This window comes from Myotis myotis, unplaced genomic scaffold (assembly GCF_014108235.1).
Source record: "Myotis myotis isolate mMyoMyo1 unplaced genomic scaffold, mMyoMyo1.p scaffold_m19_p_8, whole genome shotgun sequence".
NCBI classification, from domain to species: domain Eukaryota; kingdom Metazoa; phylum Chordata; class Mammalia; order Chiroptera; family Vespertilionidae; genus Myotis; species Myotis myotis.
This window is the reverse complement of record NW_023416390.1, coordinates 62216181-62242005: the sequence shown is the minus strand read 5'-3', so window position 1 is coordinate 62242005 and position 25825 is coordinate 62216181. Positions and strand designations below refer to the sequence as shown.

The 25825-nt window shown below is 37.9% G+C and overlaps 1 protein-coding gene and 1 pseudogene across 27 annotated transcripts in view; both read right to left on the bottom strand.

Annotated features, from left to right (window-relative positions):
- Nucleotides 1–25825, bottom strand: part of NEB (nebulin) — a 194171-nt gene that overhangs the window by 106906 nt on the left and 61440 nt on the right. For 26 of the 27 annotated variants that reach the window (XM_036319262.1, XM_036319266.1, XM_036319277.1 and 23 more), the window contains exons 46-65: nucleotides 24409–24615; nucleotides 21706–21810; nucleotides 20442–20549; nucleotides 19142–19453; nucleotides 18818–19024; nucleotides 18267–18371; nucleotides 17199–17306; nucleotides 14714–15025; nucleotides 14310–14513; nucleotides 11004–11108; nucleotides 8767–8874; nucleotides 8115–8426; nucleotides 7453–7656; nucleotides 7045–7149; nucleotides 6845–6952; nucleotides 5573–5884; nucleotides 5074–5277; nucleotides 4524–4628; nucleotides 2559–2666; nucleotides 613–924 (exon numbers count right to left, since the gene is read on the bottom strand). In XM_036319262.1, coding sequence (XP_036175155.1) covers nucleotides 613–924; nucleotides 2559–2666; nucleotides 4524–4628; nucleotides 5074–5277; nucleotides 5573–5884; nucleotides 6845–6952; nucleotides 7045–7149; nucleotides 7453–7656; nucleotides 8115–8426; nucleotides 8767–8874; nucleotides 11004–11108; nucleotides 14310–14513; nucleotides 14714–15025; nucleotides 17199–17306; nucleotides 18267–18371; nucleotides 18818–19024; nucleotides 19142–19453; nucleotides 20442–20549; nucleotides 21706–21810; nucleotides 24409–24615 — 3651 coding nt within the window. The remainder of the gene's footprint in view (nucleotides 1–612; nucleotides 925–2558; nucleotides 2667–4523; nucleotides 4629–5073; nucleotides 5278–5572; nucleotides 5885–6844; nucleotides 6953–7044; nucleotides 7150–7452; nucleotides 7657–8114; nucleotides 8427–8766; nucleotides 8875–11003; nucleotides 11109–14309; nucleotides 14514–14713; nucleotides 15026–17198; nucleotides 17307–18266; nucleotides 18372–18817; nucleotides 19025–19141; nucleotides 19454–20441; nucleotides 20550–21705; nucleotides 21811–24408; nucleotides 24616–25825) is intronic. The other variant, XM_036319284.1, reaches the window with a different exon arrangement.
- On the bottom strand, nucleotides 4271–4414 carry LOC118662384 (annotated as a pseudogene).

The window sequence follows — 25825 nt, the reverse complement described above, 5'->3', positions numbered from 1 at the left end:
TTTAATGATTCCTTCAAATGTTTATAAAATAGGTGCTGCAGGAAATGTGCTTCTCACACCCAGTTTGAGATGCTGCACCTGCTTCTCATAGGTCCAGCTTCTGTCACTACCATGTGACCCCTCCACAAAGAGCTGGCCCAGGAGGAGAAAGTGTCACTTAAATGATGCGATAGCTTCCAGGCTCAGTGACTTTTTTTTTTAAATTTCATTTCATAAGAATAACATTTAGTGGCATAGAAGGCATTAGTATTCCATCAATTATAACACCATTTGTTTTGTAAGGAGAGCTAAAAAACAATTTCAGAGTAATTAAAAAAAAAAGTGTTCTTGCCTCCTTAAAAGAATAAAAGAAAACATCTCCCTCTGATGGACCCTGAATTCTAACATTGCTTAACTCTGGTTTTACTTTTATAAGATCAAATCCAGCTTATAAACTTCACTTCCTTATAAATCCTGTTAACATATTCACAATAAAGCCATAAAACTACACTGATTCAGATATCAAATATCACTCAATAAATCCTAGTTTGAATAAGCCATCGATTGTATACAAAGAATAATTTTTGTGTCATTTATTTCTGCACACAGCTCTGTTATAGATGGTGTACTCACGTCGCTCTGGATTTCATAGGCCTGCCGAGCGTGGATGACGTCGTTCTGGTCGGGCAGGCACGTCCACTGGTGCAGGTAGTTCTTGTAGTCCACGTCACTGACCAAGGTCTGGCACTTCTTGGCCAGCACCACGCCCAGCATGTCCACGGGGCTGCTGTACCTGGTCTTCGACTTCTCAAAGTCCTTCTTGTACTCCCTGTCACTCTGGATCTTGGCCACATGCATGGACCACAACATTTTGGGGTCATCCTTAATGTCCCGGGCTCCAATGTGGTGGCCAAGCTGCTTGCGGTAACCATCTTTGTATTTATACTGAGATGAAAATGGACAAATCAGGTTTTTATTGTAAACCCTTAGAGACCCCAAGGCTGTACAAAATCATCTTGCTTACATTTCACTTGTAAGTTGACTTTTGCTAATAAACACTAACTCAAGCCAGCATCCTGACCTTTACCCTAGAAGTTCAATAGAGGCAGTTCAACAGATATAATCAGTATAATTGCAGTGTATGCCCTAAATCACTTATAGCCTGGTAATAAGAAATAGTTCTGAAGGCAAGACATGCACACAGTAGGGAGAGGTTACCTGTGGAAGTTGGGGAGAGGCATTTGAACCTTGGAGAAATGGATTTTATGTGCTAGCAGCATGTCAGTAAAGAGATGCACTTGGTGACATGGTATGTTTAATGAGTAATGACATGACTGTCTGATTCCTGCAAGGATAGTACTCTAGGTCAAGGGCTATCTGCAGTAGCAACTAGGAGAATTTATTATTTCATAATGGATCCATGCATTCTTTGGTGGTGGCAAATGTATGGCATCACTTGGAAAACTGATTATTCTAGTAAAGTTGTAGCAGGCCAACTGGGTAGAGTGTGCTCCTAACATGGGCCAAAAATGTTTTTATTATTCTATGTTCAATGGTTTTACCCTGAAATCTGAGCCAATTATCTAAAATATATGCTTCTAATCTTAAATAAAGCTGAGAAAGTATAGATGAGTCAGCAGGAGGCAATATGGTACAGTGGAAAGGAATGAGGTTGTCTGGAGTTTCAACTCCGTCATCCACTAAGAGTTTAACTTTAGACAAGTTGCTTAAGCAATCCACAAAATGGGGACAATGACAACAGGGTTTATCATCCTAGGGTAATTATGAATAGTAAGTAAAATAATAAATGAAAAGCTCTTGGCAGAGTTATCAGTACTTTGGGTTGTTATTATGATTTCATTGATTATTATTATTGGCATAAATCCATTTTTAGGGCAAGTTCAAGATATACCAATTAAAGTGAGTCACTCACATGGTTTTCCAACAGAAAGGACCATGTGTTACCATATTCCTGAATATTGGGCCTGTATTTTTAGAGCAGTGTCCTGTTCCTCAAGAATTCCCTGAGGCACCAGGAAAGGATGCTGGTTTTATTCTGAGGGGTTTGAGCTACAGAACCAGGAGCTATTGGTAAGGGTACGATCTTGAGCTAGTAACCACCGCTGGTTCTGATTAACTGCCTTCTACTCATAATCCTGTAAGAGTGAGTGGTAAGGCAAGCATCACATGCACTTTAAAAATATTGTATGTTAAAATGGTACATAAAGCCAAACCCAGTTCTCACTGAGAGAACTTATGTTTTTGACTTATGCTTCCTATAAGCACTGTGATAATTTTACATAAGCATTTCCAAGCCTGCAGCTACACTCTGACCATTTCCACATGGATGCATCTGCCCTCTTCTTGGTGGACTTGTTTTAACTATGTCCTAACGGCTACAAACTCCTTTTATGAACATCACATTTTTCATTTCCCTCAAAATTAGGTTTTTGAAAACCCCCACATAACCACATCAGGGTATATTTTCAAAGGGCTAGGAAAGTTCTTTGTAAAGATTTAGTTCAGTGCAAATGTCACTTCTGATGGGTCAGATACTTGGAATAAAATGGACAACTCACATCGCTGGCAATGTCCCTGGAGGCCTTGGCTGCCACGATCGGGATGGCATCGCTTCGCAAGTCATAGCCTTTCTTCTTTGCCTCTTCGTTGGCGAGTTTATACAGACTCTAAATTTGGGCCAAAAAAAAAAATCAGTTGGATGTTGACACTCATATCAAAAAACTGATGGGGGAATTGAAATAATTCACTATGTTCTACACAGGTAGGTGCCTATAACAACCTTACTTTTGAGAGATCTAAGCCTTCTGCATTTTTAGCTTTTGGTGACAATGAAGAGGCTAGTTATGTAAGCACTAAAATTATAGGTTGCACACCCCCATAATAAAATGACTTAAGATGGTGGTTAACCTATCTAAATTCTTTAAATTATATTTTGCAGAAGAGTAATATACTGTTGATTTACACTGTCAAAGAAGCACCATTTTCTTTGCTGGCAGTACAAAGCTCGGAGAAATAACTAATATATTCTCAGACAGAATCTTAGAGCCACAAACATCTCCACAGGCTTAAACAAAGAGGTTCAATATAAGAAGAGATTGCAGAGAGATAAATGTCAATCTTTGAACTGAGATTTAAATTGCCAACCATGTACATGCAGGATAGAGGAAACCCAGCCTAAGCCCATGTAAGATGTCTTAGGATTCTAGTTGATCCCAAATTCCCTATGCAGGGCAGGGACACAGCTGCCAGCATGTCCTGAGACACACGGTGCAGGGATGGAGGTCAAATGTCTAAAAGAGGAAATAGGACATCAACTGTAGTCTACACTGATCATTCCTCACTTGCAGGATTTTGTTTGTTCTGAGAGTCATGTTCTAGGAGAGATGTCATGTGAGCAATGCCCAGGCACTTGGGATGTTTGGATTAGACGAGAACCTGGGGTGAGGTGGCAGGGGAGGCACCATAGTTGCTATCGGCCTCTCCATGGAGTTGGCACAGATTGGTTCTGCATAGCCTCAGAGGACTATGTGTGTCTGCAGAGAGAAATCTTTGAGTCAATACATCAGAAGCACCTTCTAATGGAATTTTCCAGGGCAAATGGGTTGACTTATGAGATAAACTTCTTGTCAGTGAGAACACTTAAGCAAAAGCAGGACGACAACCCGTCGGGCAGGGACTCCTGTACTAGGAGAGGCTAACCTCTCAGCCTAAACTATAGGTGCTTCTGCGATGGTACACGGCCCTATGCTTACAGAAGGTGAAAAGAAAATGGGCTTGCTAATATGTACCCTGCCAGGTCCTCTCTGCCTCTGTCTCTCTCTTTCTCTGTGTTATTTGGTACTACTACTGTGATTTTTGTCCTTGACTCAAACATCTTAAATTTTGATCCTAAACTATAATTTACGAAAAATATGCAGTGGTGCTTAACCGTGTGTCCCTTTAAATACAGTTCCTCATGTTGTGACCCAACCATAAAATTATTTTCGCTGCTACTTCATAACTGTAATGTTGCTACTGTTATGGATTGTAATGTAAATATCTGACATGCAGGATGGTCTTAGGCGACCCCTGTGAAAGGGTCCTTCGACCACCAGAGGGGTCGCGACCCACAGGTTGAGAACAGCTGAATATGATTAGCACAGCTATATAGCACAAGGATGAAATAAGTGTATATTTAGTCTATTGTTAATTTCATCAATTAAAAAAATTAATAAGAGGAAAAGGTCTAATTAATCTTATGGTTATTGCTTAAATCATTAGTTCTTATAATTTATACTTCCTAAAATGTAATTTGTGTTACTTGAAGTTTAATGTTTAGGATGGTGACTGAGAAATGCAAGAGTTGCTATTCACATGGAGCAAGAAGAGATTCTTTATACTACACTTGATCTTAGCCAAAAGGCCGAGAAGCGATAGGAAGAGATTCTTTATAAAGTTGTTCTTTAGTGTTACATCCCTGAGGAATAGATGAATTGAAGTAAGAAACAGCATGCAAATGTTACAGAATTAGCATCTGCTCCCACCTCACTATAGTTGATTTTGTTCATTCTTGCCAATGTAATTTCTGGGGTGTCCGGCATGATGTGGATCTGGGTCTTGTCTTTGTCCCAGGCTTCTGTGTATAAACGCTATCAAAGAAAATACGTACTGTCATCAGGGGGAAAATTCAGTGTATAATTAATAGGGATTTCAGGGCCACAGAACTTTATAAACAAACATAACAAATGGCTATGCATTTTTTACATTATGTATTTTATATACATTTCTCAAGTGAAGTAATCAGTTCATAGTAAAATAAATATTTCTAATAATAAGAAATATAATTTAACAAAAGGAAATTGAGAATATCTTTTAAGCAAAGATGATTTCCATAAAGATATGCCATTTTATAAATAAGGCCATAAAACAATTACTAAAGGAAATATTAGAAATAACATATCAGATTGATATTATAGATAAATTGATGTCTTTTGTTGCTCAGTGCTCTCTTTCTTTCTTTACTTGACTATGCTTCTTTTTCTTTAATTCAGCTTTAGGAGTCCTACCTTGATTCCCTGAATTTTGAAGCCTCACCTTGTTCATGGTGATGGCATTATTCTTGGCCAACACTTGTTCCAGAGAATCAGTCACACTGGTAAATTTAAATTGGTCTGGATGCTGGCGATAGATTTTATCACTCAAAATTTCAGTTGCCTTTTTGCATTTTTCCACATCCAAAGAGCCAATGGGAACCCAGCCGATGCCTCTCATCCACTGAAGATCTGACTTGTACATATTCTGTTGACACAAATAGTCAGTAAATGTTTATCTTCATTGGGAAAAGTTTTCATCTAAAGGATATGAAATGAAGTAAGAGCATTCTTGAAAATATAGTTTGGTGGACAGGCGGGTATCAGACAATATTTCTTTTTGGTTTGGAGGGTTAAATAATTAACACAAGGGAAAAAGAGATGCTAATTCCCCCCTTTGCAGGGGCTGGTGAATTTGGTGCCACCGACTGCTACCTTCTCCAAGGAGTGTGAGTTCACTGATTTCCCACCTTTGCATGTCATTATGATCCTCAGGTACTCACGTCGCTCTGGATTTCATAGGCCTGCCGAGCGTGGATGACGTCGTTCTGGTCGGGCAGGCATGTCCACTGGTGCAGGTAGTTCTTGTAGTCCACGTCGCTGACCAAGGTCTGGCACTTCTTGGCCAGCACCACCCCCAGCATGTCCACGGGGCTGCTGTACCTGGTCTTCGACTTCTCAAAGTCCTTCTTGTACTCCCTGTCACTCTGGATCTTGGCCACATGCAAGGACCACATCATCTTGGGGTCGTCTTTGATGTCCCGGGCTCCAATGTGGTGGCCAAGCTGCTTACGATAGCCTTCTTTGTACTTGAACTAGAAGAAGAAAAATCCTGATAGTCACCTATTTTAACTTTAGTAAAAAGCAATTACTAAGGCCACATTTTTCTATTCTTTAAAAAGATAATGATTTGACCTAACTACATAAATATGCATCTTGCAAACCATTTGGAAAATATAGCATATATATATGTATACAAAACTAAAATGAAAATGAAGACAGTATTCTGCCATTCAGTGTTAGCCACTGGATAAAACTGCCTTTTGTGGTGTGTGTGTGAGAGAGAATAAGATTAAAATAGGAGTCATACTGTATATGGGTTTGTGCTTGCTTTTTCAATTATCATATAAGGATTTCTCTGCATCATATTCTCTATAAATATGAATTTTAATGGTAACAGATATTATACTGATATATATTAATACTTTTAACCCCTTTGTGATTATTGAACACTTATATTTGAGTTCTGATAGTACTTCTCATATTTTGGAAATAAAAAATATTTTTGAGCAAATTTATGTTTTAAAGAAAATAAATATCCATAGCCAACCACTGCAGAGCCAAACATATGGTCCATGTGAATGGTTGGACTTTGAATAAAATAATGTGTCCCATTCGTTCAGCCCTTATATGTTCATTGATTCATAGGGCATGGGTTAGGTGTTGAAGGAATCCTACAATGAGTGTGGTTATATATAAGAATACATCATGTGGAAAAGCCAAAAGGATCCCTGAATTATAGCCAAATACCCAATGCTTTTATTCAGCAGGAAATAGATCATATTTTGAAATGCATGTTGCTATAAACTCAGACATAACAAGGAATTAGCCTTTGTGTCAAGAATTTCATTACCATTATTTTAAACTATTTACTGAGAAAAAGAATGTTAGTGAGAAATTTAACCTCATAGATTAATTGCTCGACCATGTAGTCAGGAAAAAGAAAGAAATCTTTAAGCCAAAGCTAAGGCGAAGAACTTTTCAGGTGCACTTACTTCACTTGCAATGTCTCTGGAGGCCTTGGCCGCCTTGATGGGAATAGCATCTAACCGCATATCATAGCCTTTCCTCTTGGCTTCTTCTAGGCCAAGTTTATATAGTTTCTAAAATAGAAATAAACAATCGTAAGTTTGATTTATAAAGTGCAGTGTGAGGAGAATATATCATGCACCGTAATTACTAGTATATTGCTTACCTCGCTGTAATTTATTTTGTTTTGCTTAGCTAGTAAGACTTCAGGGGTGTCTGGCATAATGTGGATACTGGTTTTATCTTTATCCCAAGCTTCAGTATAGAGGCGCTAAAACAAACAAAAAGAAGACACGACTAATACAAACCAGTAATGAATAGATCCATACAACTAATCTGCTTCATCAGAGTACAGAGTCTGCTCTGTGAGTTGGTATTTGTGACACCTTCAGGTCCAGATGTCTCATGTCCGTAAAAGCATAACACTCACTTAAAAACCACTTTAATTCAAAGCAAAATAATTGAAAATGATTTTCCTTTTATAGAAATAGATTTCAGTGTTTACATGCACACACACACACACACACATACACACACACAATTAATACTCCTCCCAAGGAAAGAAAGAACTTACATGGTTCATGGTAATAGCATTGTTTTTTGCCAAAACCATCGGTATGGAGTCCATAAGGCTGGTAAACTTGAATTTATCTGGGTGTTGGCGGTAAACATGTTCACTCAAAATCTGCATAGCTCTCTTGTTCTTCTCATCCTCAAGAGATCCACTAGGTAGCCAGCCAATGCCTTTTAGCCACTGAAGGTCGGCCTTGTACAAATTCTGAAATTGTAATTGACAAATCACTAAACATAAGCACAATAATATACCCCTAAAATTATAGCATAGTATAGTATAGTATAGTATAGTATAGTATAGTATAGTATAATATACATTTCAATGCTTGACTTCATGGTAAATTAAAAAAAGCTGGTACGTCTTATGAATCAACAAAATATTCATATTTGAAACAATATTTTGAAAAACGTTTTAAACAGCAGCATGTAGAGAAATACCCAACGCTTCGGGGTCAGCAATGTAGAGGCTTCTACCAAAACAATTGGGGCTTTGCTGGCTCTTTCTTTGTGGAATAATATTTGGGTGCCTGGATAGAGGGTGGGCATTAGTCCAGGGAAGTAGAATTCAGTTGTATAAACTCAATTCCCCTCACTTTGGGGGAACTTTGATACTTAGGAAAGCATATGTGGTGTTTCGTTAGCGAAGGAAAATCTTAGACTCACATCACTCTGGAGGTCATAGGCCTGCCGAGCGTGGATGACGTCGTTCTGGTCGGGCAGGCACGTCCACTGGTGCAGGTAGTTCTTGTAGTCCACGTCACTGACCAAGGTCTGGCACTTCTTGGCCAGCACCACCCCCAGCATGTCCACGGGGCTGCTGTACCTGGTCTTCGACTTCTCAAAGTCCTTCTTGTACTCCCTGTCACTCTGGATCTTGGCCACATGCATGGACCACATCATCTTGGGGTCGTCTTTAATGTTCCGGGCTCCAATGTGGTGGCCAAGCTGCTTGCGAAAGCCTTCCTTGTACTTGTACTAAAGGGAAAAAAAATGTCTCATCTTTTTAGAGATTAACTTATATTGCCACTTTTGTGGCAAATTACAAAGCACATTAACTCCAAATATTTCACTAAGCCCAAAGAGCCACAGATACACGCTCTTTTGATAGGAAAGATTAAAGGCTAAATCCAGCTCAAATTTCATGCATAATAAATGAATCCTTGAGCTTTTCCTCATCCCACACTGCATCTCGAATCATTTCACTCTGTTTTAATTGATTACTCGTTGAAAGATTTTGTTCAATTTAAATTGAAGTTGAGACTGCTCGGAAATGATACATTGCAATCAAATCAATATAAATGGGATAAAGTCTTACTTCACTGGCAATTTCTCGGGATGCTTTCGCTGCTTTGACTGATATGGCATCAAGGGGTAGATCGTAGCCTTTTTTCTTCAGCTCCTCATAACCCATTCGATAGAGTTTCTGTCAAAAGATGAAGAACACTTTGGTAAATAAACAATGGAAGCCTAATGAATCCAATGTGCTAAGTCTTTTAAGAGTCCATGGGAATAGTATCTGTGCTCTAAAATACCCAAATGCAATGGGAAATTATGCCCATGGATTGCTATGATGCTGTTTTAAACTTCAAAGCTCTTCAATTACCTAGATCAACAAAATCAAATGTCAGCTCCTTTCAAATGCTTATGAGAATGAAGCAGAAGTAAATTGATAGAGAAATGAAATTAAATATCATTTAGGTGCTGTTTTCCAATTAACTTAAAGTGTTTTATTAGAAGTTTTTGTTAGAAAAGAGCAATAATTGAGAATGTCACTTCATGCCTTTTCATCTAACACCTCTAGTGGGGGAATAATTATGCCTAGTGAGTTGTCTCGTCTGTGTAGATAAAGCACTGGGATAGAGCATCTATTTCACAGTATCAGGTCACCCAGCACCAGCGTAGGATTACATCTGTAGGTATAAAACTAAGTCCTTTATAATTTTTAAAATGTAAGATTTTTTGAGGGAATTTTAAATATTGAATCTGAAAAGCTTAAGTGAAATGATGCGTTTCTTCAGATCTGTTACATAATTGAAAATGTCGTTTAATTCACTTTATCCAGAAACCAGATTGTTTAAAATGCCTATTGATCTTGGATTTGTGTTTATGTGTATACTAGAGGCCTCGTGCACTGATTCGTACACTGGTGGGGTCCCTCAGCCTGGCCTGCGGGGATCAGGCTGAAACCAGCTCTCCAACATCCCCCGAGGGGTCCTGGATTGTGAGAGGGCACAGGCCAGGCCAAGGGACCCCACCGGTGCACGAATCCATGAACCGGGCCTCTAGTATGCATATCTGATCTTTGGTTAATCTCTTCCTGTCCTCCCCTTCCCTCCTTTCCTCTGAGATTCATCAGTCTGTTCCATGTTTCCATGCCTGTGGTTTCTGCTCCTGCGTTGAGCATCTGCCCCCTGGTGGCCAGTGTGCATCATAGCTACTGGCTGGTCGGCAGGTCACTTAGCCTTTTATATATAGAGATAGTTTTCTCTTTGTGGCATTTCTTTTTTTTTTTTTTATTATTAGTTAAGGTATTACAAATGTGTCCTCATCCCCCCCATTAACCCCCAACCTCCCCCCCACACACAAACTCATGCTCCCATCCCCCTGTTGTCCATGTCCATTGGTTTGGCTTATATACATGTATACAAGTCCTTCGGTTGATCTCTTCCCCTTACCCCCGCCCTCCCCTACTTTCCTTCTGGGGATTGATAGCCTGATCGCTGTTTCTCAGTCTTTGGGTCTGTCCCTTTTCATCAGTCTATGTTGTTCTCTATAATCCACAAATGAGTGAGATCATGTGGTATTTATCTTTCTCTGACTGGCTTATTTCACTTAGCATAATGCTCTCCAGTTCCATCCATGCTGTTGCAAAAGGCAAGAGTTCCTTTTTTTTTACCGCAGCATAATATTCCATTGTGTATATGTACCACAGTTTTCTAATCCACTCATCTGCTGATGGGCACTTAGGCTGTTTCCAAATCTTAGCTATGGTGAATTGTGCTGCTATGTGGCATTTCTTTAATACTGTACATTGCTTCATATTAAAGCCTTTCTATTAGAGTTTAGAATTTGTCTTTAACATATTTAATTTTTATGTCTAACAACTTCAGGAGGTTATGCTATGTTGACAATAAAAATAAAAATGAAATTGTCCTGCATGAGTTTTTTTATGCTCACTCATTTGAAATTCCATTGAATTTTGTGTGTGTCAGGCACTATATTAGTGAAGCACTGCAGATCCAATAGTAATTGTCTCTGTCCCCAAGGAGCTCCTATCTATGTGGGGGAGAGTGATATAAACCATTACATTATGACGATATATGTAATGATGGACTACAAGGAACAGACAGCACACATCCCCACTCTGCCTGAAATAGGGAGTGCCAATTATGTTGATGTTCAAGCTAAAAGCCACTAAATGAGGAATCTAAGTCACATGTAGCTCCTTAATGAAAATAATACAGGTATTCAAAATAACTTTCAAATAAATATACTGCCTTAGAACCAATTAAAACGAACTTTCTTAAAACACATGCTGAATTGGAAACTCACATCACTTGTGTTGATTAAGTTTGCTTTAGCCAGAATAATGTCAGGTGTATCCGGCATGATGTGGACTTGAGTCTTGTCCTTGTCCCAGGCTTCTCTATAAAGTCTCTAAAATGAGAAATAAGAGTTGTTAGATTAGTGAATGACATAGTTAACTTCAAACAGGATTACTGAATTCATCTGAATTAAGCCTTATGACTGATAGCATAAGCAGATAGCATATGCAAAAAACAGCTCCAGTATTTCTTGATTTATCTGGGACATAATTGCCTTTCAAAAGAGAGATTATGGATTACCTTTTCCAAGTTACAGATAACCCTGCCTATAAGAAGTCAACCCAAGTAATGGGAGCCTTTGCCAAGATCATCAAATGGAGCAGCAATTCCCCATCTGTTAGACTGTAAAAGTCTCCCTCATTGGGAGACTGCCTTTGCTTTCTGAAAGGATGACATACTGGTAGTCCCAGTATGTCCAGAAATTATGGAGTCTCATTTCCTCTGTGGTTTATTATTTACAGTCATACCACATAATTATTTGATGGGGGGGGGTTTAGGATTCCCAAAAAGATTTCATATGAAAACTTATCAAAAATCCTTGTACATCCCAGAGCCATTCTCTTTGTCTTTCTTCACAGAAGATAAAGGGATCCAAACAAAAATCTCACTGATTTATTAAAACTAGGAAGTTAACCTTGTCAGAGAGTCTTTCTTCATTCTCATAAATGACAAAGTATAAAATAGTAATGACAGTGGAGAAACTTGGAGACACTATTTTAAACAAGTGATCAAAGTTAAAATATCAGTAAAGGGACAAATTGATGCCATGTATCTCCTGGTATAATGTATGGAGGAGGATACAATATGTGTTATCCTGTAAAAATACAAAACTTGAATCTAATATCATGAAGAAACACCATACACACACAAACTAAGGGTGATTCTATAAAATAACTGGCCTGTGCTCTTCTCAGATGTCAAGGACTTGCAAAACAAAGAAATAGTGAGAAACGAGTCCAGATTCAAGAAGACTAAAGACATGACAAGTGAATTCAATGTGTGATCTTTGATTGGATACTGGATCAGAAATTTTTTAAAATTTTGTCTAAAGAACATTAGTGGTAAAATTGAATAAATTCTGTAGACAATTATTGTTTCAACATTAATTTCCTGATTTTGATCATTGCACTGTGGTTATGTTCTTTCGAATGTTCTTGTTTTCAGGAAACTCACAATGAAGTATTTAGGGATAGAGTGGCATTGTGAAGATGAAAGAAAGAGGAGAAAGAGAGAAAAAAAAGCATTTGTAAAATTATTTGTACTATTTTTGCAACTTTTCTGTATGCTAGAAATTATTTCAATATAAAAAATTTTGAAAGTATCATTGGTTTCTTGGACTTATGAATTTCCCTTTGAGGCACGCAGTATGGAGTGTGTGGGGTTGGCACTTTTCTCCTTCCTGAGCATGCTTACTCCTGTCCATATAACCCAGAGAAGGTAATTAAGACCTTCAGGGCAAAAACCAAGCAAGCCTGTGAAATTTCCATATACATTTTTCCTGGTTCTGCGCTAACCTTTCTGACTAAGATCCTACTTTCTCAACCTGCACTATTAGCTGTATCCTGGATGATTCTTTGTAGGGGTGCGTCTGGGAGGGGGCTATCCCATACATTCTGAGATGCTGGCAGCATATCTGTCTTCTATCCACTAGATGCCAGTAGCATGTCACCCTCAAATTGTCACAACCCAAAAGGTCTCTAGGTGTTGCCAAATGCCCCTGTGTGACAAAATTGTTCCTGGTTGAGAACCATTAAGTCGGGCCAGAATCAGGGGTCCTCAAACTTTTTAAACAGGGGGCCAGTTCACTGTCCCTCAGACCGTTGGAGGGCCAGACTATAGTTTAAAAAATAACTATGAACAAATTCCTATGCACACTGCACATATCTTATTTTGAAGTAAAAAAACAAAAAGGGGAACAAATACAATATTTGTATTTGCATGTGGCCCGCGGGCCGTAGTTTGAGGACCCCTGGGCCAGATGTTTAATAGCATATGTCACTTTCACTCCATGGAAAACAGAGAAAATGCTAATATTTGTTTATTCTGAGGGAGATGTATTGGTCTATTCAAAAGGAGAGACAGCAGGCTCCAGGACCTCAGGGCCCCTCTCCTGGGACCTGAGGGGAGTAATCTCTCAGCATTTCTGTAACCAGGGCGCACTGTTGACAAGCCTGTCCTGAGGCATTGATGTTGATAAATTTCATGACCCAGGGTTTTTCTCTTGGCCACCTTAGTAGCTCAGAGCTTTGTACACAGGCCTGCTTCATGGAGAAAAAAGAAACTTGGTCTCAAAGGGGGAAATATTTTCCATAACTTTGTTGCTTTATGAGCCTGCTAGTTGGATTCAAATTTCTATCATAAAAAAAAGCTTGAACATTCATGATAAAGCTGACATGTCAGCATTTACTGTAAATTTTGGATACCAAAATTGCAAGAAATCTGTGAGAGGTAGAATGGGAAGAGGGGGGCTACAGTTTATCAAATGTTTACTATCAGCTGATTATGAGCCTATATATATTATGTGAAAACTAATATGTCTGACATGTGTAAAATATATAGCATATTATATATATTTAGATTCTTCTAAGACCCAAATGGTTATTATTATGTATTAATTTAAACTTTCTTACCAGTTCCAGAATCTCAGTGCACATTATTCAACTTATCATAATTTTCAGGGTTATACTTTAGAATTACTCTATACTGCTGTCTTTCCTTTATTTTATTCACTAAATATTTATTGAGCACCTAGTATGTGCCAGCTACTGGTGTCAGCGCTGGAGAAGGAAGTTAAAGATGGGATGTATATATATTTACATATAAATGTTTATGTATGCTTTAGCTAAACAAAATGCATTATAATTATTGGTAAGAAAATAAACTCTATAACATTTCCATTGTATCTGTGGTGCAAGGTACTGCGGCTATCTCTCTCTTACAGACTATACCCTGATAACAGCATACAACAACAAAATCTGTGGTTTAAATGTACTCAACTTTCAAAAAAAAAGTATGTTTTGTAGTTTTCTCATTACACTTTGAACAAATGAACAAACAAGCTTCGGGGCACAAAAATTGATACCCATTTTTACACGATCCAGTGTGGGGTAGTTGATAATTCAAATGAAGCAACTAAATATAAAACATTGTGCTGTGTTGTGCTATCTGTGTGATGTGCTGCTGTCATATTGAACACCTACCAAGTATCAGGCACTACAAGTTATTTCATTTATTTCCAAAGAATTATACTCACATCACTCCTATTTTTGGCATTGGTCTTTGCCAGAACTACGTCCATGGCATCAGGAATGCTGGTGAACTTGTTTTTGTCTGCAGGCTGGCGGTACTTCTTCTCACTGATGATTTCTGAGGCCCGCTTGTTCTTTTCTGCCTCCAAAGAACCCAGGGGACTCCATCCTATGCCTCTCAGCCACTCTAGGTCAGACTTATACAGATTCTGTGAAAAAACAAAGCAAGCCTCAAAATCCCATCCTCCTAGGGGCTCTTGACTTAAGAGAGTCTATGCATTCACAAGCAGATCTGTTTTGGATATTCAGTAATAATTCCTCTTTCTAGTTTCTGTCTCTCTGCAACTAAATGGCCTCTCCTATGAGACAGGAAGTCATATATAAACGGTTAGATTTAATAGAAGCTGACCTCACTCTGTATTTCATAAACTTTTTTAGCTTGGATAACATCGTTCTGGTCGGGCAGGCATGTCCACTGGTGCAGGTAGTTCTTATAGTCCACATCGCTGACCAAGGCCTGGCACTTCTTGGCCAGTACCACCCCCAGCATGTCCACTGGGCTGGTGTACTTGGTCTTCCACTTCTCAAAGTCCTTCTTGTACTCCCTGTCACTCTGCATTTTGGCTACGTTCATGGACAGCACAAGCTTTGGATCATCTTGCAGACTCCGGAATCCAATATGGTGGCCGAGTTGCTTGCGGTAGCCTTGTTTATATTTAAACTGAAATCAGAGGAAATAGTTATTTTAGTTACATAAACAGAGGTTAAGTTCAGTTTGCTTTGGTTGTATGTTTGTTTTTGAAAACTGAAATGAGAGAAGGTGTGTCTATGTTAACGTAGTAAGAAATGTAAAAATTTAAGCAGAGACTTTCAAAGAAATGTAATGTAATTGAATATCCAGAGAGGTTGCAGTGAGAAATTAATTCCAATACATTGTGTATGCTGACTTTATTTTTATTTTTTAAATTTTTAAAAATTGTTTTATTGCTTAAAGTATTACAAAGAGTATTACATATGTCTCCTTTTTTCCCCCGCTCTTGACAATCCCTTGGCCTCCCCTACCCCTCAGTGTCTTATGTTCATTGGTTTTGCTTATATGCATGCAGTGTATGCTGACTTTAAGGCAGTGTTTGATAAAGCACTTATGATATCCTTATGGAATAATGGGAAAGAATGGGCTGAATTGCAAAATTTCAGAAGATTCATGACTTGATGAATGGCCTAATAGTGTAGACTAATTAAGCACCAGGATTTTTAGTGACTCGCCATATGGTTGTCATATAAATTTGTCCTGTTCAGGATCGATTTCTTAATGCACATATGGCTAAAAACAGCTAAATATGTTAGATTTGAAAAAAATTCTACAAATTCTACATGATCTCAACATATTGCCAACATGGATCAAAACGAACTACATGAATTTCAGAAAGTAAAAGTGAAATCCAGTATTTACATTCAATTGGGAAAATCGCATTAATACCAGATGACGATAACAACAATGATAATAGAGATAGTAATAGCAGCATTTACATGATATTAGATGCTGAGTGCATATTACACCTCATGGAAGTAGATTCTACTCTCTTTTGACACCCAGCTTCATGGTTATGTATGTTAAAAATACTCGGGAGTTCAAGTTGACTATAAGCTCTATGTGGGCAATCTGACAAAACTGCTTATAAAAAAAGTAGCATCACAGATTCTGTAGAGACACAAAGGCAAGTCAAGAGCTCATTTACTCTTGCCTGACCTCCTGTAACAGGAAGACAACACCAAGGTTTAGGCACTCTATTTTGAGAGGGGTTTTGAAAAACAAAACAAAAAAACAGAGTAAATCACAAGTAGAATGATCAAGAGATTGAAGAAATTATAAAATCAAAGGAGAATAAGTAAGAAACTTCAAATGTTTGAAGAGATATCAGGTAAAAGAGGAAATAAGACACTTTGTGGTGTTTCTAAACACAGAACTAGAGCTGATGGGTAACATAGTTAAGTTCCATGTAAGATAATGTATAATAACAATTCCAGATGATCCAACAAGGAAATGGACACAAAAATCTTTATATTTTGTAAGTATTCACAGACTGGATGGCCACGTGTTAGAGATGGAGAGAAGGTAAAGCATTGAGTAGGTAGATTGGATTAAATAACCTTTAAGATACTTCTAACTCTAAATTCTATGATTTTAATTTATTAAGTATTTATAAAAATAGCTTTAATTTTCTTAAATTTTAAATATACAAAAACCATTTGAAACCAAAAAGAGATATAATCTCTACAATGGTGGGAAGGTTCACTTATAGTTAATTTAATTTTGGGGTAAGATTTCAAAAGTTTCTAACCATAGGTTCACATGAAAAGAAAACAGATACTACCAAATGTTGCATTGTTAGAAAATTATTGATGCATTTCTTCAGTTCCTAAGCTATCTTTACCTTATGGGGAACACATAACATTAAGTGAAAATGAGTTTATGTTCCGGGGGACATACAATCATCATTATTGCCATTATTGCTCTAGTTTCATCACCACATTGATTCATTTTACTGAGGTATTGACCTTCAAGCCAGAAATTAGGTAATAATACATTATCTAATTAGATTTCCAACACTCCTGGAGTGCCACAGATTAATTGGATTAGGGAGAATCTTCTCTTATATTCTTAGAATTTATTGTTAGAGTCTGTCTTTAGAAAGTCTTTCTCTCCAAACCTATTTCTTGTTTTGTCTGATTTTAAAGGTTTTGATTAAAAGGTTGTGCTTCCCTATGCAATTCTGGTAATTTATTCTCTACAGCCAAGGTCCTCTGATTTTTGTGTGATTAATTCTTGGGATTAACAAAATGAGGCATTAACGATAAAAATACATCCTTACAGAAGTAGGAGTAGGACTTACATCACTAGCAATGTCTCTCGAAGCTTTGGCCAGCTGTACTGAAATTGCATCAACTGGGAGGTCATAGCCTTTCTTCAGAGCTTCTTCCCATCCAAGTTTATAGAGTTTCTGAAAATTAAAGAAATTATTTAATATTCAGTGTATATTAAAACCCCAACAGATTCCTGAAATTTACCTAGAGAATAAACAGAGATCTGGGTAAACCTGACATCATCTACTTCCTCTCTAAAGATAGGGATAAAAACAAAACGAGCTGTTTAATAGGCACTGACTAAGCATCACATGGTCTGGCTTCAGTTTTTTGGGCTCTGAGATACCCCTCTTCCCCAGGTATAAGTGAGTATGGCCTTTTCTGTTCACTCATTTATGGGCATAGATCAGATATATCCGGTAACTTTCTCATGCTATGTACTCATATTTTGAACACAGATGTTAAAATAATTGATAACAAAAAGTCAGGTGACAAAATATTGATTATCTAATAAAGTTAATAGATGATGAAATGTCTTTTGTAAAGTGCAATAAATGAGTTAACTTTTCTGAGTCAAATTCATTGAATGGAAGCATGTGTGTGAAAACTGCAAAATAATAAAAATAGCTGAAAGCCATCCAGTACTATGTACCAGGCACTGTGCTGAGAGCCTTACGTGAAATTTCTCACTGGGCCCTCACAGCAATTCAACGTCATAGGCACTTTTATGGTCCCAATTTTAGGGATGAGGAAACTAAGGTTTAGATTCAATATTATACAAATTATAAATGGCAAAACCAAAACTCATACCAGTTCTGTTTGATATAATATTTTCTTTCAATAATTATTTACTGATTTCCTACTCTCTGCCAAACACAATAAGTACCGAGAAAAACAAAACAGGTACAGCATTTGCCTCCATGGAACATACAATCGTAACTGAAGCTTTTGCTTTTATCCACATTTTGCAACATCCCTAGGCTAGCCAGTTTGTGTCATTCATTTCCAATGCTTTAGCATTTATTTACATCAGTTATTTACCATTACATCACTTAATAAGTTTAATTAATTTTGAGCCCAATTTTTATAAACTTTACCTGACTGTATATTGTTTGATTCTGCTTGGCTTGTAAAATATCCGGTGTATCAGGCATCACATGAATCTTGGTTTTATCTTTGTTCCAATCAACAGTGTATAATTGCTGGGAAGTTAAAAAAAAAAAAAAAGGCATTTGAAATTTGAATAACTTTTAGAACAAACCAGAAAGAAAAAAAATGCAGCAGAATATTAGAATGCACACAATTTGAATTAAATTAAATTAATTTATAACTAAAGTAGCATATAATTCAGAGAAGACACCAAAACCAAACTCAGATTTTAAAACAGAGCCTTTTAAATGTTTTCTTCTATGATAAATAAAAAATACTTAGGATATAATAATTTAAAAAATAATTTCTAACTTAATTAGAAGGGCAGGAGAAATAAAAATACGGGTAGGCAGCAGAAGAAGATGGTATAGGGGTGTGCTCGGGAACTGTCTGCACGGCCCAGTAGTGGTGAACCAGAATCAAACATCCCAAACAAGAACCAGAGGCTGCTAGCTCCGCCTCACTCGGGACTGTACGGGAGGATGGCTGTTTCGTCTACCTTGTTCATGGTAAGCGCATTCTGCTTGGCAAGAACCATGTCCATGGAGTCAGTTAGCTTCTTAAACTGGAAAGTGCTAGGGTGCTGGCGGTATTTCTGATCACTGGCATATTCAGTTGCTTTCTTGGCCTTCTCTACTTCTAGGGAACCAGCTGGACTCCAGCCAAGCCCTTTGTACCATTCGTTGTAGTCCTGCTTATATTCATTCTATAAAGACAAGAGGCAAATCTACTTTACCTTACCAATTTAGACACAAAGAGTGGCAGAGAAGACTGATCCCTCCCCATGCTAGCAATCCATCGCCCAGAAAGGAGAGAGCCTTACGTCACTCTGTATGTGATTCATATTCTTGCTCAGCTGGATGTTCATGGCATCTGGAAGGAGGATGTACTTGTGAATCAGGTGCTTATAGTTGGTGTTGGAGATGTTGGCTTGGGCATCCTTGGCGGCCGTGACACTGAGCATGTTGGGAGGGGTGTGGTAGCTGGTCTTCGTCTTCTCATAGTTTTTCTTGTACTCCCGATCAGATTGCATCTTAGCCACTTGCATGGAATGGACTAACTTGGGATCGTCTTCAAGACTGCGGAAACCAACCATTTTCCCCCTCTCCTTTTCGTAGTTATGTTTATATTTATACTGTGAAGAAAATTGGAAAATTTATTCAGAGCAATTCAAATCATTCTAGGGTCAGCATTCTGTACATCATAACAAGTAATACTTGTATAGAATTCTACAGTTCACAAAACACATTTTCCACATTTATTTGTATAACTCGATACAACCCTACCTTACCAGATAGATAGCAAAGTTATTGCCCCCATTTTAAGATAAGTAAGCTGAGAGCCAGAGGTGAGGGACTTATCAGGTCACTAAGGATTAGAAGCCAGATTTTATGATGATGCACCATACTGACTTCCACACATATTCTGCTGTTAGTGTTAAAGAGGCCAACAGTTGGTAAGAGAGTATAGCAAATGAGAGGCAGAGACCAGCGATAGAGGAAGGAGAAAGTATAACTGGGGGGTGGCAAAGGAAAGACTGCTCTGAAATGTTCTTCTCTCACTACTCCCAAATCATTCAGCACTCACTATGAGTGGATTTCTTGGACAAACACGCAAATGAAAGAACTGAGTTTCACAAAGCTTATATTATGGCAGTGGTGTGCTGGTACACCAGCTCCCTGGGGGAAAAAAACCCTAAATTGTCATCTTTGCCAATTTCTGTGACGTAAATACTCCCACTGTGGCTGATGTCAAGCTACCAACAGTTTAATAACTGGTTTGCACAATTCCCGATTATTTAACAATCAGTTGTCATCAGCACCCCCAGCACACCACTTCATGAGACATCCTGTTAGGAAGACAGATCCTAAGAGGAAAGAACAGTACAAGTCTTTGGATTTCTACAGGCCATAGCCTTGGTGACTAGGGATTCTTGCCCCCCAGAAATACCAGAGAAAACAAAAGCGCAGAGCTAAGAGGCATTCACAGGATAGAATGAGGCTCTTGTTAGCAGGCACATCCCCATCCCCCGTACTCTAGCACTAAGTTTCTCCAGAACTGAGCTGTTACTATTCTGGTAGATTAGGGCCCCCAGCCAGGGGACTGCTCTCCTTCAGACTTACATCACTTGCAATATCTCTTGAGGCCTTGGCAGCTTTGATAGAAATGGCATCAGTCCTGAGATCGTAGCCTTTCTTTTTAGACTCTTCCATGGAAAGTTTGTAGAGTTTCTGTAAAGAGAGGCCAGGGAATAGTTTTCTTATAAATAGGTAAGCCTAGATTTATTTTTTAAAAGTAAACTAGCATTGTTTTTATTTTTGAACAGAATGTTTCCCTGGTGGATCAATGGCTACATGTTCTCACAAATAACATAATTGTGTTTGGAAAAAAATCAATTACAAGCTCATACATGTCTTCAAGAACCTACCAGAAAAAAGAAAAAGAAAAAAGAAATTACCAGAAAAAGTAAAAGTTCTCCATCTCTATGAAGTTATAAATATGCTTTTTAAAAATGTGAGTGGGGGCATGGGGGGGATAAGGACACATATGTAATACCTTAATCAATAAAGAAAAAAATAATAAAAATAATAAATAAATAAAATAGGAATAAAAAGTTTAGATAGAAAAAAAAATGTGAAAGCCCAGTAGATTCTTACTGATGCATTTTATCAAATGAGTCCAGGGATGACTACAAAACAGCCACATTCTTACATTAAAAAAATTTCATTGTTTTGCAGTTGATATTTTTATTTATATAATTGTGTTGACTCTACAACCCAAAATGAAGACAGCAATTTCAAATCCCTATGTAATTCAAACAAAGGAAAGAAAAAAAAAAATAAAACCTGGCAGAATTAGAGGATTTCCTAGCAACTATGGTTAGGATGAGAAAGGAAGTGAAATAAATCACCTCTGCTTTTTCTGACATTGTGTTGTGCATTTCTTTTTATGAGGCTTGCCCAAATTCTTCAAAACGTGCATCTTCCTTTTCCATTTAACTTTCCCCAGACCCCTTCTTTAGAACCATCTCAAAAGCTTGATGGATGGATTCTAAGAATGAAGCCCTAGGATTCTCACTTCCTTTTTCTCTTCTCCTGGCCCACAAGTGCTTTTCTTCTTGCCAAGTATCTTAGTTTGAGAAGGAGAACCTGCCCCTAAAACAAAATGGACCTGCCCTTCAAATTTCAATTGCTGGGCCCGAGTTCCATCCACGGTTCAACTCCAACAGTTTGCAAAGCAAGACAGAGAAAGGTTCTCATTTTTGGATTCCCACTCTTACTTTCAAAACATTTACTCTTATAATTAAGGCATATTGATTAGCTAATTCATTTGTACTGCTTCAAATAGGTAGGAAAGAAAGATGACAACAGGGGTAATGATACTTACATCGCTCATGTTAATGGCATTTGCCTTTGCCAATATAATCTGGGGGATATCGGGCATGATGTGGACTTTGGTCTTGTCAGCCTCCCATGCTTGTTTGTAGAGGTGCTAGAGAGTAAAAACAAACAAACAAACAAACCCAGTGGAAGTCAATATCTTACAAGGAGCCTTGCTTAGTACATATATGTCATTGTACATAAATATCAATATTTTATTAGTTAGGTCTTATTTTTATAAAATTTAAATAAAAAGGTGCTCATTTAAACAAGACAATGGAGAGAATGTCTTAGGATAGAAAAGAAAATGTCCTCTCCTCTTATTGGACAGCCTGGAGATCGCATCTCCATTCTAAAATTTTCTAGGATATTAAAGCCTACATATAGTCCTTTTTAAATATAAATGAGGACATATATACATAATAACCTACATCTTGCCTTTTTTACTTAATAATGCAGGTTAGAGATCTTTTAAGCCTCTTAAAATAATTTACTTTATATAAAAAGCTTACTATCCCATGAGGAGGTGTAACCCAATTGACTTAGCAGGTTCTTTGCTGACAGCATTTGATTTGTTGTTTGCAGTCTTCTACAAGTCATGGCGCCATGGTCTTAGTGGTGGACCTAGAACATGTTGCCCCAAACATTGGCAGACAGCCTCCAGTTGTCACCTGCTGCACAGTTTGCTGCCTCACTCAAGAGCACACCCTTCCCTGGTGGCCACATCCAGTGACTCATCAAAGTGTGAATGGCTCTAGGCCAACGCAGGACCAATCTGCCAGGTCACATACACTCAGGGGCCTCACAATCAGACTCTTCTTTCTGCCTGGTTCTCCCTCCCACAGGTACTGAATCCTAAAAAGTGCCTCATACTCTAAATTGCATCTCAGTATCTCTATTTAGAGACTCTAATCTGCAAAAATATATTAGTGTGTGTGTGTGTGTGTGTGTGTCTTTGCACATATATAGGGATTTCTGTAGGGTATTGGGCATGTCAATATTTTTAACAAATATTAAAAATATGTTGATCAGAATTTCACATTAACATGAACTCCCTTGCAAATACTCTATATAACAACTTTTTAATCTTTGCAATCTGATAGTTAAAAACTGCTATTTCTGTTTTAGACAAGTTTAATAAGAAAACAAAAACAAAACTTCTAGAGCCTTCTTCTAGACCAGGGATCAGCAAACTTTTCCTGTAAAGGGGCAGGCAGTAAATATCTCAGGCTTCATGGGTCAGAAGATCTCTGTCATTAACTACTCAACTCTGCTGTTGTAGTTCAAAAGCAGCCCGAGAAAACATATCACATTTTAATTAATTTAAATTTAAATTGCCACATGTAGTGGCTGTAGTATTAGCACAATCCTAGTGGAAAGAGCAATAGCTAGTCATCAGAGTCTGGTTCTAATCCAGACTCAGTAGTTAACCTGCTGTGTATCTTTAGGGGAGGCGCCTTGCCTCGCTAGGCCATGGTTTTCTCAACACTACAATGAAAGGATTCAACTTGATGATCACCAAGTATCGCTCAGTATTAGCATTTTCTATTTCTATGATTCTCATCTTGGTATCAGTATTCTGAAATGGTAATCATTAACAATGAAGAAAAAAATGAAAGTTTTAATATTTTAAAAATAAATGTACGCTTGTGATAGTTTAAATTCTCAATGTTAAAAAAGGGCATTGCAAGTCATGCCTTGTCTTAGGCAAGTTCCTTTCAAGGAGGTTGGTCTTCTTGACAAATCTGTTTTCTCAGAAGACTCCAGGGGATTTACTCAGAGACAGCATAATACAGCTCTATCTTTAGGACCATCATTTTCTGCAACTGTTTAATGTTACAGTCCAAATAATTTCTCCCCTTTTTTAAATTTTTTAAAATATATTTTTATTGCTTTCAGAAAGGAAGGGAAAGGGAGAGAGAGAGATAGAAACATCAGTGATGAGAGAGAATCATTGATTGGCTGCCTCCTGCATACTCCCTGGTAGGGATTAAGCCTGCAACCCAGGCATGTGCCCTGACCAGGAATCAAACAGTGACCTCCTGGTTCCTAGGTCGATGCTCAACCACTAAGCCACAGAGGTCAAGCTATCCCTTTTTTCTAATCAACAGCATTGCAAACTGTAATCCACATAATATAGCCAATGCTCTGCAACTATATTATTACTTGTAACTTAAAAACAGATGTCCAAGGTTGATGACTTGTTCGTCCTGATATCAACTTACAACTAAGAAATACACTAAGGCTTTTCTAAAGGCTGGAATTATTAGTAATCCAAGGAACTACTGGTGGAGAAAAATTGCTCTCATGATTGCCCAGAGAAGGCCCTGGCTCCGAATGCTGCTATAGCCATGTGATCTAGGAGCCTGCTCTGATCCCACCAACCAGCTAGGAAGCAGGGTAGGGTGCAAAAAACCCAACTGTTATCAGGCAGTCTTCTGATTCAAACTCATGAACTTCTACTCAAACTCACCTTAGAGGGAACCCTTTTCAAGATTTGCATTATGGGGTAGAGAGGCTCATTGAACATTTGGGTGGGGGCACTTATTAAGACTAATTTTTTTTTTTAAAATTACAAGGTTCTCTTTCAAGGTAGAGTAAACATTAATTATGATGCCCTAAAACTGTCAGGAAAATCTGAAGATTAAATATAAGATATGCCTAGCTTCTTCCTGATACAGATGAAAGACTACATTATTGAAAGATTTACCTCATTCATAATTTTGGCATTATTCTGAGCCAAAACCATGTTCATTGAGTCCATCAATGTGGAATACTTCAAAGTGTCTGGGTGTTGGCGGTACTTCTTTTCACTGATAATCTCCATGGCTTTCTTGTTTTTCTCAGCCTCCAGGGAGCCCAGAGGGAGCCATCCAACGCCTTTCATGAAGTCATCAAAGTCAGCTTTGTATTGATTCTGCAAAAGAGGAAAAGTTCCAGAAGGAGAAGAAACCAAAACTTCCAGGAAACACGTGTGGGTATTAGATATTCCATAAGTATATTGAACTTCGACTATTTTTATCCCTAAACTTCATCTTTTATGCATTTTCTTGCATGAGGAATTAAAAACAAGCAGTGATATTTTTGTGACTTGTGTTTCTAAATGCCTTCCTGAAGAAAAAGTGCTAAAAAATACCAAGTATATTAATTTACCACATTACTATTATCTCAAGAACCGTGACTATGCTGGCCCAACTTTCTTACAAAAATTCTTCAGTTCCCTTAAGATGACTTATGGACCCCATTTCTCTCTTTTGCTATAAGTCTTTGATCAGTCACCACGGTTACAATTCCCTCAGGTATATTGGAAACCTCACTGGTACTTTGCACAAATTTCATTTTTCTCCCTTCAACTCTGACATTTTCTTCTACACTTGTGTACTTGGCTGCTTTCATTTGGGCACTTATGTACCTCCTCATATATGTAATATATTTATATGTAATGTATTTATGTAATAATAGATATGTTACATATATATATTTGTTACATCTATTGGTTATATTACATATGCATATATAAAATTATACATATGAGATAATAGCTCAGTTTTTACATTTCCAAAGGGAAATACAGGTTTGGGGCCTGCCTTTGGTTTATAATTTAAATTCACTTTCTCCAGCCACCAGATGTCCTCTATAGCTGAATTCTTGGCTCTCTGCTGTCTGTGCCTTCCTCACACTCATTCTAATAAGCTGCCTCAGCCATCGCCTCCTCAAAAGCTGGACATGGTGAAATGAATGCTGGTTGGGAGCGAGAGGCAAGAGCTATCACATCATCTGAGGTCCTGCTTTCCCTCATGCTCCTATCAGGAGCCTTTCATGCCTCTGACTCGCTTTGTTAGACATGCTTCTTTCAGCACATTCTTTCTGAAACCAAATTTCATTTGCTATTGCCAAATCCAGCACCCAACAAGGCTCACAGCAAAATGGTAGACAATAAGACTTTCGTTTCTAGAAATGATCCCTTTTCGTTAAAAATAAATAAATAAATTTAACCTAAGGTAAAAAATAAAACAACTTATTGGGAAATTACGCATGAATTTCTTTCAGGGTTTTCAAAATGTCACTACTATGGTCATTACTGATTTGCTTATTTTCCAGAGTAAACGCTCTGCAAGTGGCATGGC